The sequence below is a fragment of the Cygnus atratus genome, chromosome 1 (assembly GCF_013377495.2).
Source record: "Cygnus atratus isolate AKBS03 ecotype Queensland, Australia chromosome 1, CAtr_DNAZoo_HiC_assembly, whole genome shotgun sequence".
NCBI classification, from domain to species: domain Eukaryota; kingdom Metazoa; phylum Chordata; class Aves; order Anseriformes; family Anatidae; genus Cygnus; species Cygnus atratus.
Genome location: NC_066362.1, coordinates 124,688,050 through 124,701,215, shown reverse-complemented (window position 1 = coordinate 124,701,215; position 13,166 = coordinate 124,688,050). Strand labels below are relative to the sequence as shown.

The window sequence follows — 13,166 nt, the reverse complement described above, 5'->3', positions numbered from 1 at the left end:
TTAGGAAAAAAACTTTTGACTTTGCTGTTTTATTGGAAAAAATGAATGGCATTTTATTAGAACTTGCCGATAGTATTTGGAATTTAAAATATATGGTGTTACTTGGACAAAAAGCAGATAGTCCTGTGGATTTTAAACATGATCACCAGTAAATCCAGAAATGTGGAAAGGAAATTTCTGAATGAAGAACAGAAGGCTTCAATGCAGGAAAAAGCTTGCAGACAAACAAGTCTACACTACTAAGCAGAGGGCATCAGATGCTGCCCTCAGGTTAAAAAAAAAAAAAAAAAAAAAGCACAGCCATATCAGCATCTCTAATACAGAAAAACTGAGAAGCAAGTTTAAAGGTAAGAATCTAAAGAGCAAAGAGAAGCACCTAACTGGTTTCATGCATCAAAGTGTGTTGTCTTTCAGAATTCTGCGGATATTTCTGCACTAGGGCTCTAACCATACTTACCTCATCAATTTTCAGCAACTCTTTTTTGGCACTTTCTTTCTCTGAAGAGGAAGCATAAACTTGGATAGAGAGCAAGCTCAGGCTTACAGGGGTGGCCCCCAGTCGAATTATCTAGAAACATTACGGGAGGACAAGCAAATTAAGTCCAAACAAAATGACAACATATTTGAACACACCCCATGCAGACAATGTTTATGCCGCAGTGTATGGTAATAAGCGATGAATTAAGATGCTTGGAAGTTGGGAGAAAGGAGGGTCAGTGGTACAAACCCTAATGCTGTCAGGCACTCGTATGATAACACCCAAATTATTCAGAAAAGCCTAATGCTAAAGGAGAAATAGATACAAATGCTGACCTCATCGGTTTTCATCTCACAAAAAGGTCTTGTTTTCTCTCATGTGAAATATAATTTGTCAACTTTGCCAGTATAGACACTGACAACATGATATTCATATTTTAACAACTTTATGAATGTATAACTCTCCCATTTTTCTGCAGTTAGTACCAAAGAGTTCAGCGTCTTATTTCTAGTTATTGCCTACATCCAGATTTCAGAAAAGAAAAAATGAGACCTACAGTTGAAAGTATCAGAACATAATCACCAATTTCTCAGAATTTTAGGAACATCTCCTACTTTTATGTGAGAATGTGAATTACAGCACATCATGTCAGACACCTGAGAGTTTTTGAGTACTTCAGGTTCCATCCAGGCTCTCAACCACAACGTGGAAAGTGAATATAATTCTTCCTGGATTCATGACCTACACTAAATTGCATTTCTTTGCAGAAGAGAATGCTTTAACAAAAAATGGAAGATAATCTTAGCTGTATAGTGAATGAAGAATGCACAGAAAAACATTTTCCAGCAAATGCCTATCCTTATTAGCAGCATTGCTTTACTCAAGAAACGCAGTTCAGACGGGAAACCTTTCAGTGCCTCATACTCTCGTTACTGCTCAGATAAACCCGTGCGTTACATGTGCAGCATTACAGCAGCTCGTGTTTGGTTGGATCAGGTCACAACGTGAGTGAACCTAATTGCCTGTGCCCACCAGACTGGAAAGGTCTGGCTCTGCCCACGGCATCCATTCCGAAAAGTCCTGCTGCCCACCTGGCCCCAGCTTTGGTGGCCGGACGTTTCCACCACAATGCAATTTACCTCGCCTGTTTGGCAAAAGATCTGCCCTGCAAAAGAAGCAGAGAGCTTTGTGCGGGTTAGAGAGTTGAATCTGTTTGTGAACCTATTCATGCTGACAAGCACTAGAGGGCTGTGTGACCAGGAAAGAGGGGATGAAGGAGGAGAAGGCAGCAAGACCTCTTCCTCGTCAGTAATTGTAAGGGTACGTTGCATTGACCTAGCTGCTTGTGAAACCGAAGCCGTGATTCAATCGATTCATCTTTCATGACAACTGACCTAGCAGCTGGATGACTTCTGAAGCTTTGTTTCTGCCCATTGCAGAACTGCTAGAAAACAGCTTTAATGTTATTCAGGCTCCATGTTTATTGCACGCAGATCAGTATTTCTTCCACTGCTTTGCAAATTGAATATATATATTAACCATGTAAAGTAACCAAGAGGCTCCTTCAAATTCAAAAACAGAATATATAAGTGTTGAACTTTCTGAAAATGTTCATCTACGGGCAGAGAAACAGCACACAAGAACTAGGTCATAGGACTGCTTTTCAGAAAAACATATGGGATCTGATGGATCAGAAGGTATGGAAAAACTTCCCTAAAGTGGAAGTTTTACCTTATTTGTAGTTATGGACACATTATTACAGCACAATAATGAAACACCACATAGACCACCGGGTCAGCTCTGTTTCACAGCCAAAGAAAGACGTGAACCATCTGCAAAAGTGCTTGCTTCAATACTCTTCACGTACTTCCATTAGCCAAGCTACATGAATGCCACTAACCATTAAGAATTGTAGAATATATTTCCTCATCCTTTCCTTTTCTTACTGCAAAACTGTTCTGCCACTGAAAAGGCAAGAATCTGAAATGCATTTTCATTCTGAAAAATATACTTTTAGTAAAATATTACTTTCTATGATTTTTCAAATGCTTACAAACAAAACACATGGCCAGAAAAGACATCAAGATATTCTCCACTCCATCCACTTTCCTCAAAGCAGTTTCAGATTTATTTAAACTGCACCTAACAGTTGCCTGAACAGCCATATTCAGTGGAAATATTTTGTGTGAGCCTAAATTTCAAGTAAATCTAATAAACTCCAAATAGCTTTGTCAGAACTGCTATTCCATCAGTGGCATATACTACACTCCAAAGAGTTTAGCAGTGGGGGAGACTTTTGGAATGAGACTTGAAAAATACAACTTCAAAGAGAGCCACTCAAAAATATAAGTATATAAAATATAATTCCTGAATATGGCAGAAGCTTGTTATGTGAATACACATGAACAGTTTTTACATCTTCTTCAGGGTAATGCTACGATGAGTGTTTCCTGTATTAAAAACAACAACACACAGCAACATCCCCAAATAAAACTTTAATTAAAAGTATAATTCCTTGTTGAAAATCTCTGTTTAGGAAAAACAAATCCAGTCTACTGTGTTAAACAGCAGGTGCGGGGTTTTCTGTTATTTAACAACATTTACATTGTTTGAAAGTTATCTAAATGTCACCAGAATTACCAAGTTCAAATACTTGTAAACATTTGTGCTTTTTATATTCATATGTATGCAAACAGCAGACCAGAAGAACAGAACCACCTCGGTTTCCCAAAGCGACTACTCAAAAAGAAACTTCCACTGTTCACATTAATCAAAATATGGAAGTGCAAGTAGTTACCAAAGGGTTTCACATTTACATTAAAAAAAAAAATGAAATTGACCTGTAGAAGTGCAAGATTAATGTCTCCTTAAATGCACTGTTTAAGCTATACTGCAGTGGTCCTCTAGATCAGCTAAGTTTATGGGACAGATAGGACCAGCACCGAAGCAGTGTATATACACATGCACGCAATAAAACCTTTAGGATCTTGTCTCTTAATTCCATATTAACCACATATTACTAAACCAAGTGGCTCAGTAAAACATTTTGGTGGCGCTGTGCCTTCTGTTTGCCTTACAGCTGCTCAGCAGATAAAAAACAAAACCAAAAGGATTCTGCCTGGGCAGCGCTCTGGATTTACATTAGTTAAAAAGAAACAGAGTGGTGTCGTGCTTTTTTTTTTTTTTTCAAATTGAAGAATTCACCTTTATGTGCAGGCATGGGACGACTCCTAAGGAAATTATCCCTGAAACCTGAATGTTCCACCTGCCGCCGGTGTCCCTTACAGCCTCTCTCCAGTCCCTAACCGCACGCGGCCTACAGGGGCGATGAACAGACCCCGTGCCAGCCCTCGGAGCAAGCATGGGGGCAGGGGCTGTCCGATTACACAGAGCTTATCGCCTTTCCCCTGTACCCGCGGTCTCCCCGCTCCTCTCGGTACGGTTACCGCAGCCCGTCAGGGCGGAACGGCTCAGCCTACACCAGGACCCCGTATCCCGCTTTTCGCGGGGCCGACCCAGCCTGAAGCGGGCTCGCTCCCGAGGCGCCCCCTGCCGGCCTCACCCCCCTTCCCCCCCCCGGGCCGCCAACGGCCGCCAACGGTCCCCCACGACCGTTACCGGCCGCTACCGGCCGCCTCACCTTGAGCATGGTGTCGCCGCGCTGTGACGTCACCAGCCCGCGCGCCGCTACGGGAGCCGCTGAGCGGCGGAACGGGGGCGGCGGCGAAGGGGGGGGGGGGAGCCCCGTCGTGACGTCACGCGCCGCGCGTGGCCCCGCCCGGGTGTCCCGGAGACGCGTGCGCGCCCCCGCCGCCATGTTGGGGGTCCGGGGCCCGGCGCGGCGGGCGGGCGGGGAGGTGGGGGAGTGCGCTAAAGCTGCGCCTCCTCCCCCTGAGCGTGCCTTGGCTTCTCCAGCCCGGGGCGGGGGATCTCCAGTTCATCTGAGCACGCTGCTTTGGAGGAAGCTCACACCTGCTAAGAGGGAGGGTCTCCTATACGTTATACTCTGTCTGGCTTCTTACTCAGCTGCCGGAGAATATCAGAACTAACGAGTAATAAACTCCCTTCAGCTAGGACAAGCCAAAACAATCCTACATTCTGATTTGAGTAATGGGAAATCTATTCTGTCACCAGTTAATAAAACACGTTGTTTCTTCAGATTTGCTGATCGTGAGTTTCCACCTTTCACTGATTTTTTTTTTTTTTTGCACCACTCAAAACCAAGGCAGCAAATACATTAGTGGAAAATGAACAAACGAATGAGGTTATTTAGCTCTTTTTCGTGTGACGTCATTTTCTGATCAGGTACTAGCATCTTGGTGCTCGTTATTTTTAACAATTGGTTAGATATTTATCCTCTTGTTTTATTTTGCTCATACAGTAATAAAACATTTCAAATGCAAACAGGCGACTTGCTTTTACTGAATAATCTTAATTTTTAGTAGCGATGAAAAACTCTTTTTAAGGTTAATACAGAAAGACATTTTAAATCATTTCTCCGCACTCTTTGCTCAGAGTAATTGTTATGCCTGGGAAACGCAGGCTCCATCGCTGTGCCGTACAGTGGCCATCGCAGTTCTGTTGTGATGCCATTCTATCACAACTTGCCTTGAAGGGGCGATTCAGACCGCCTAACTTCTGCAACCTAACAGGAACCTTTGCCGCCTAGGTGTGGATTCAATGTAGACTCCAGCAGAGGGTGTTAAGAGCACCGTATTTCTGCTTTGAAACGTGCTCTCTCATCTGGTCCTTTTTTCTGGGACTGGAAGAGAAGCCTGCACTCCTAATTTAGACACACAGGTAAGAACACCAAGAAAATAACGTTGATCCTCTCTTCACGAGTTTTGTCAAGTCCAAAAATTACAGTAATTTAAAATAGTTAATATTGCCTTTAGAATACAAAAACTAGTGTCCTATTAGTTCTGGAAGAAATACATCAAAAAGATTTTTTACCTAAAAAGTTAAAGCACACAAAGAACATGGTAGCAAGGAAATGAATCTCATCAGGAAATCAAATCAAAATCAAATGAATCAAATCAAATCAAATCAAATCAAATCAAATGAATTTCATCAGGAAACTCATTGTGGAAAGATAGATGAAGTACTCTGTTATAATCTTAGATTTTCTTTGTGATGACAGTTTTCATAGTTCCATCTTAAAGAAAATTCCTCCATTTGTTTATTGTAGTCTCTTTGCAGACTTGTTGAAACCAGGTGTAGCAGAAATAAATATTTTCCAGACTACCGGGGAAGTTTAGCCATCATATTATAGAACGGGGCAATGCTTCTCAATGAGATGTTTACAAAAATAGCAGATGGTCCTTCTTATTTGTTAGATTGATAGATTGAACTATTGTCGGAAGCAATCTGAAGTAAAGTAAGAAGAGTGCAGTTTGTGCCTGCCTTTTCTTTTTAAAGCTTTATTGTATTTTTCTGCTATATTTTACAGGTGGCAGCTGATGCTTGCAAGTTAATGGGATATCGGAAATATTTCAAACAAATGGTACAAGATGAGATTTGGTACCAAAACATATGATAACAGATGAAATGCATATTGCTACAGTGAAAGATTACATTCATGAAGGAAATGTTTTCAGATATTTTATTACAGGTTTGATTACGAACATTCTCCCTTTAGCAAGGAAGAGTTGTATCTAAAATGTATGTATACAAGTGACCTTTGGTTAAAGAATGGGCCTCTTTCACCATTGAATTGTACTTTGTGCCATCAGTTAAATCTGTAGAAAATAAGCAGAGTGTAGCAAACATTTGTGGAAAAATGTTTCTCCAGTGTTTTATGGCAGCTTTGTGAGTGTGGAGAGTGACAGGGTAGTTTGCAAAGCAATCACATTTCTTGATGTGTTTTATTCATCAGTGGCGTATGTGTTACAAATACACATTTTCGCGATATGTTTATATGCAGTAACTACACAGCAATTATTGATAATGCAGATATAAATATTTGAAGAATAGATAGTTGTTTTATTAAATTTTCTAATGCAGGCAATTTTATTGGCTCCAATTTTATCTTGAGTTCATTTTTTTGTTTTGTGAAAGTTCATCTTTTAAGTGATTGATGTGACTGATTAAAAAGAATGGGAAAAACTTTATAGAGAAGACCAATGGAAACGTGTTAGTTTTCATGTAGGTGTATTATTCTTTTACAGTAATCTGGATGAGATCCCTGCATACTATGGTGGCCCAAATAACTGCTGAAAAAGGTTGTCTCTGCAAAATTTCTCTAGGACAGTGATAATATATGACATAATGGATTGTGCACGTTCCAAAACACTGTAAGACAAACTTTAAAAGGAGCTGAAGTTTCTGCTGCTGAGGCCACAGAATAAAGACCTTTGGAATAATCAACTCCTGGATGCTTCTAATGTTAGGTAAGAACCTATACCAAGCTTGAGTTTTAATTTGCAAGGAGTATTCTTCCCTTTCATTGGTAATTAGCTTTTCTAAATACTTGTGAAATAAATATTTACTTTAGAAAGCTGCAGCTCAAAGAATTTTGAAAACGTTGTCACAATTCATAAGTTATTTCAGTCCAGGCAGAAATAAAATTTAAGATGCTAACCCTTTGCCTTAGCTATGAGGGTCTGATTTTTCATAATGTATTAGATTGCTTATTTACAGTTCAATTTTTTTTGTCAGTAAAATAAGAACAATCCTTTCTCTAGCAACATGACAGCTATTTGCCATACATTTATAGTTACGGTAGAAAAAAAAATGGATTTGCTGCACATTCCTGTTAAAATATGAGGTCATAACATCTTTCCATTAAATATCAGTGTCATTACCTACTGACACTGATCATTGGAAAACATTATATATATGAAAGGCTGGCTTATTTTGAGGTCCTCCTTCATGATAAATCTTGTATGTATTTAATATTTTTTTCCATGCACTTTTTCTTCACTAAAATGAAATTATATTCTTCACTCATTTTTCACTAATGCCACTACTGTTTTGCCAGCCTGTTTAAAGCTTATTTTTAAAATCTTTATAAAATAAACTGCTTTTCTGCCTCTCACTACTTTATTTGCGTGCTTTAAGTTAAAGGAATGCTGTTCGGCAGGTCTCTTTTCCTTTCAAGTTACTGTGAAACTATGTAGTTAATAGAAAATATATAACCACAAGGGCTCCAATAAACTGAACTGAAAGTGATTGTATATTTTGGTGGGCTTTCTAGATATTCTGCACAAAGCGCAGTCGGATGTGACACATCAGGTATACAGCTTTACTAGGTAGGCCTCCAAAGCACACAACCCTTTTCTCGTGTTCCTGTCACTTTTAGCACATATTTCTTAAACAGCTAATTGAACTGCCTTTTATAGGGGTGTCTGATGACGGACCTTTTCCAAGTTCCTTTCTGAAGGGAGGGTATTTTGTGTATTCACAAGCATCCTATTTAATCCTATTTTATTTGTTCCTTATTTTGAAAAAACAACAACAGCAAAAAACACGTGTTAAATACGTTTATTAATATATGTTTATTACTATTATTAATTATTATTAATAATAATTGTACTGTTTTATCTGAAGTGAAACTTACCTTGTGCTTTTGCTTTTCATTCTTAAACATGAGTAGTTCTTAAAGTATTCTGAATTTAATGCTTGTCAGAGTTGCTCTTTTGGAAGCTAAAAGGTCTGAAATAATACACTGCATAAGTAAATTGAAGGATAGAGATACCATTGCAGATTTCTTCTTGCTTTCCTACTGACCTACCTTTAACTGCATGAAAGGCATTACTGCATTTTAGTACATGATGTGTCATCAACTTTGTCACATACTGACAGCATCCAAAATATACTCGGTTGTTTCTAAATCCTTAGAGATACCAGGTAAAAGAAAGAAATGTATCCTGAAAAAAAAAAAAAAAAAGTAATCCAACTGAATATAATTTCACTTTTGATATTGCTATGGTTAAACACCCCGATGTTCCTTCTGTAATTCAGATCCTTGTCTTCTTACTGCACCAATCAGTAGCTCTAGTTCCACGTTTTTGTATTACACCCTTCCAGCACTGATGAATAATTGTTCTGTTAACAAGTTGTTGATGCTACCAACAGAGATGTCAGCTAAGAGTGTGGTGTAACAATCATCTTCAAGTACACAGTTGTAACACTACTAATAGCAGTGAGAACATATAAATTAACAAACTTTTTTTTGGGGGTATTTTTTGGCACCCATCACAACAAAGGCCAACTCTTTTCAAAATTTAACTACATCTCATATTTCAGTAGATCTGGATACATTTTGCACATTAACTGAGGCTAAAATGTAAAAGATGTTGCAACTGTTGCCAGTCTCTAGGTTATTTACTACATCAAATCTTTAAACTTCATAAATAAGTTATTCTCACAGTAATGCTTCATTTCTTAGCAAGAAAATGGGATATCTTTATTTGCCTATAAATATATTGTTATTGGTATCTAGATATATTCTAACAGTATCCACTCACACTTCTAGGACTACATGAAGTCCATGGGACTTACCAACTCATACACAAAAACAGCACCTGGAGAATGCAAGGTAAACTACTATATGCTGTGCTACACCTTGCATGATACAAGTTAGCTGTTCCTTGAGAAATAGGTTTGTATGTATTAAATAGTAAAGCCTATACTTACGCTGTTAGTTAACTCTTGGTTTAAACTTTGATTTGCTTCCCTATTAAGCCCCTAGGCTAGGGCTTGTAACCTTGGAGGATCCTAGGGATCATAAGAGAAGAGGGCCATTCTCCAGAGGTTTATTGCACAGAGTAAACGAGGAGCGAGACAGAGCTGAGTAGCATACTAAGAACAGCATGAATTTCTTTTCCACTGATGCTGTCACCATCATTTGAGGTAACAGGAAAGAGAGCACAACAAAAACCCTGTATTATTCTGTTGCTAGAAGGTAAAATTTAGTTTCGTGGTTTTATTTGTTCAATCTAGAGTAACACCATTTTTGGGAGGCAAAAAAATGTATTTGGTTATTAAAAGGTTTTCTTTTCTAGGTCCTCATTTCCATATAATTCATTAGTCACCTCTTCACTTCACTCTTATTGGCCCACTATGGTGTCCACGCAGTCAAACGTTGTTCTTCTCAAGCTTGACAGAAAATAGCAAAAATTAAGAGGGTGTGTTTGAAAAAGAATGAATGGTATGAGGCAAAACTGGAAGCATGATACATTTTTCAGGATATAATCCAGCATTTTTGTGGAGAACTCATTAGCCAGGAAGTTCCACCACAGTTTCTTGCTCTTTAGTACTGTGGCAAATTATGGTTGTTCAGGCTTGTTTTGTACCTTTGCATTCCCTTTGCTTTCTTTGCCTTACATTCATCAAAAAAGATCACATCTGCTACCTCCAACTACTATTTCCGTTCTGGGAGCATTCTGTTTCTCTTTTCCACAAAAGCGTAACATTTTCCAAGGAAGAGCAATACTCAGCTTCCCACATATTTAATCCTGAAGTGCATTTAGGAAGCTCTAAGACATGTTTCAGGGGTCTTTCAAAAGCATTAAAGGAAACCTTCATCCGCATAGTTTGCTGCAGCTTTTTCTTTCAGAGCAATCATTGGCAACCTTATATCTTTACCGTGTTATCGCCTAGTACTTCTGATGGGAAGCAAGTTACATTTTTGTCCCTACACCCTATGGAGCAAGGCTAAGATCATAGTTTCTTTTGTAGGAACTAAAAAGGCATAGAGTAGTGGCATACAGACTGACAGGCTTCACTTTCAACTGTTTTTCTCTAGTACAGCATTTGGAACCACCTCTTCAACTTGTCAGCTGCATCAGTCTTGTGTAGTACAACATGGTCCCAGTGCAGCTAAGAAAACAATGCTTTAGCAGTTTTATAGGTGAGAAAAATGTCATGTTTCTCAAGTGCGATCTAATAGATTCTTATTCCTCTATTTTTGTAACTATGTTTGGTACTACACAGGTACCGAAACTGAACGTTACGAATAGGAATGACTCTGCTGAACATCAAGAAATGGCAATTTCACAAACCGAAAAGCCTGAGGATCAGTCTACTGTTACAGCAAAACAGGAATACGAAGCAGCTAAATTGTATGCCTGGTCACAGGCATTATCTCTTGAGGACACTCAATGATTTGCATCCTCAGCTGATCCTCAGCACAAGTCTTCAGAAGTTAAAGCACTAGAAAATTGCAACCCATGTAGTCGCTTTAACACATTCTCTCCTGCTTTGTGAACAGACTGCAAATATGAAAACACGGCTTCCTACACTTAAGTTTAGAAGAACTGATATATTCATTGTAATTATTTTTAAAATGTGAAATAAAAAACAACTCTGTACTGCAAACCTAGGATATAACTCAAACAATTATTACACTTGCTTAGGTTCAGAACTTCTATGAAGAGCAGTTGGTTGATTATTTGAGTGTTAATAAGCTTGTATGGAGATTCCTCTGGCTACATTATTTAGGTTATTTCACTTACTCACCTTGGTTTCAGAGAACAGTACTGAGCCAAAATCCAGCTCTTTCAGCTAAAAATTTCCAATAAGTTTGGTAATAATTGGATCAGCTCCTATCTTTAAGGACATGAAGTTTCATTAAAATAAAATCCTTAGTTTGGTTAATTATCATTACCTATTTTTTCTTGACTACAAGATTCTTTTCATAGAATAATTTGGATATTTTTACTATCCAAGTGTTTTGGATAATTTGTCAGGAGAAACAGTGAAGGAAAGATATCACTTGACAGTAACACTTCCAGGTTGCAATAAATGAACTGAGGATCAGGGATGGGGAGGTTTTGCACTGTAAAATGCCTTCTGAAACTTAATTTTTTTAATGTTTTGGGTTTTATTATCATATTAAAAATTACTGCTGGAAGTTAAAGTATATTCCTGGTATTAAGTTGCCACCCGTGTTAGATAAGAAATGTGAGGAGAATGACCTGCAAGAGCCAGAAAAGGAAGCCAGAAGAGCTGTTACACAAGGCAAATCCCACAGAACATCCACAGCTGGTCAGGAAGGCTCAAGTGATTAGGACTCCACCCCAAGCATAAATTAGCCAAGAAGGCTTTCCAAGAGGCACAAGAAGGTAGCAGAGCAATTTCTTGCTTTCTAGGATTGAACTGAATTTCCCCCCAATAGGGGAGAGCGTTTTGGTCGTCCCTTATATTGCTACCAGTGTCACCACCACAAATACCATTCTGTGGATTTTGTATGACTTCAGGAATCTGGGAAGGTAAACACGAGAGGAATATACTGACCACCTTGGAACTCCTCCCTTGAGATTATGGAAGTTAAAAAAGCAGCACATGGGTGAAATACTTGTTTTCAGTTAGCATCAGGCAATTCTTTTGACAAAGAAGGGATGGTGAAGTGAAAATCTCACCAGTAGTACTCAAAAACGTGTAAACACACCCATAACATACACTACTGACCACAGGAGAGAAAAGATTGTCACAGAGAATAAAGAATTCTATGGTCGGTTTAACTCAAGCTTGTGAGATGAGCAACACGGCAACAAAGAGTAAAAGAAACAACGCCTGCACTGTGCCTGAGGACATACTGAAAATGGGTGGGGGAAAGAAAGGTGCCAGTTTAGCTCAAAGACGTATCTGTCTGATAAAACTAAATACTGCAACAAAAGGGTTAACCACTAAAGCCATCTACCTCCTTAGAAAACAAGTATTTTATTCAGCACAATTTATTGAACTTTTATCCGTTACAGAACTGTTACCAAGGGCGACATCACCGTGAGACACATTTGACAGATACCAGATACGTGGCAGAGTTTTTTCTTATTTTCTCAAGTAATACATAGCATTAATCTAGAAGGCTGGGTGCTCAGCATGAGGCACTTAATCGCTGGAATGAATGTCATCGACAGAAGACTGGGTATTTAAACAGAGATCACCACGAGATTTATTTTTACCTGTGAGCATTGCCAAAAGCTAACTTTTCAACCAAAGCAGCAAACGTAGACGTAAAAAATGTTAATGAAAAGAAATTAGGACCATCTTTACACATATTCCCTTACCATCTCACTTGAACGAGCAAAAATTTTGCACATGCCAAGAAAGTTGCATTGGCCAAGGTGGTGCTATGATCAAAAGATGACACTGAAACATCAACAAGACTTAATAGGCCGAAGACTTGATACCCTGGGGGCAGGGAGGGGATACATCAACAAGTACATTATGAACTCAAAAGGTACCAAAGAAACACAGCATCTGTGGAACACCCAAATCAACAGTTTTTGTTTTAATATTATGAAGCTGATGGAATAAGAAAAAAAAAATCTATAACTAACAGGGAACATCTGTTAAAATTAAGAATTTCAAGTCAACAGGGGTGGATAACATACCAAAAATCTAGAAGGAATTAACAAAACTACCTTTGCCAAACTAACATTAATTTAATATCACACAAAGTAAGTGAACACAGATTAGTGAACTACCACTGAAAAATAACGCCACATACTCCAAAAAGTAAAGAATTTGATAAGAACAACTATGAGCCAGTTAATCTGAGAGTCTCCATAGTGAAACAATGGAAGCATTATTTAAAGTTCCTAATCAACTAAGCAGGTGCTAAAGGCAGCCAAGTGTAGCATCATGGTAGAAAGGTACTGCCAGAAATGTGACCTCGCTCACAAAGAAAGGAAGCTAAAAGATGAACAAAAATAATTGTAAATAACAAATTTGTGACATGCAA

General features: G+C 38.6%; 1 protein-coding gene and 1 long non-coding RNA gene across 6 annotated transcripts in view; one reads left to right on the top strand and one right to left on the bottom strand.

Annotated features, from left to right (window-relative positions):
• The window catches only part of APOO (apolipoprotein O), a 31,721-nt gene extending 27,514 nt beyond the window's left edge, over positions 1-4,207 (bottom strand). For 2 of the 4 annotated variants that reach the window (XM_035542179.2, XM_050715687.1), the window contains exons 1-2: positions 4,119-4,207; positions 458-568 (exon numbers count right to left, since the gene is read on the bottom strand). In XM_035542179.2, coding sequence (XP_035398072.1) covers positions 458-568; positions 4,119-4,127 — 120 coding nt within the window. In that variant the 5' untranslated portion in view covers positions 4,128-4,207. Of the gene's footprint in view, positions 1-457; positions 569-3,682; positions 3,857-4,118 lie in introns of those variants that run through there. The other 2 variants (XM_035542176.2, XM_050715679.1) reach the window with 1 other exon arrangement.
• Positions 4,208-4,494: 287 nt separating this feature from the next.
• LOC118245735 (uncharacterized) lies at positions 4,495-10,760 on the top strand. 2 transcript variants are annotated; one of them, XR_004777956.2, is made up of 6 exons: positions 4,495-5,278; positions 5,928-6,089; positions 6,646-6,867; positions 7,674-7,728; positions 8,955-9,017; positions 10,415-10,760. It is a non-coding gene; the product is annotated as an uncharacterized LOC118245735 (long non-coding RNA). The 2 variants fall into 2 exon arrangements; XR_004777955.2 differs by having other exon boundaries at positions 4,495-6,089.
• The last annotated feature ends 2,406 nt before the right edge of the window (positions 10,761-13,166 follow it).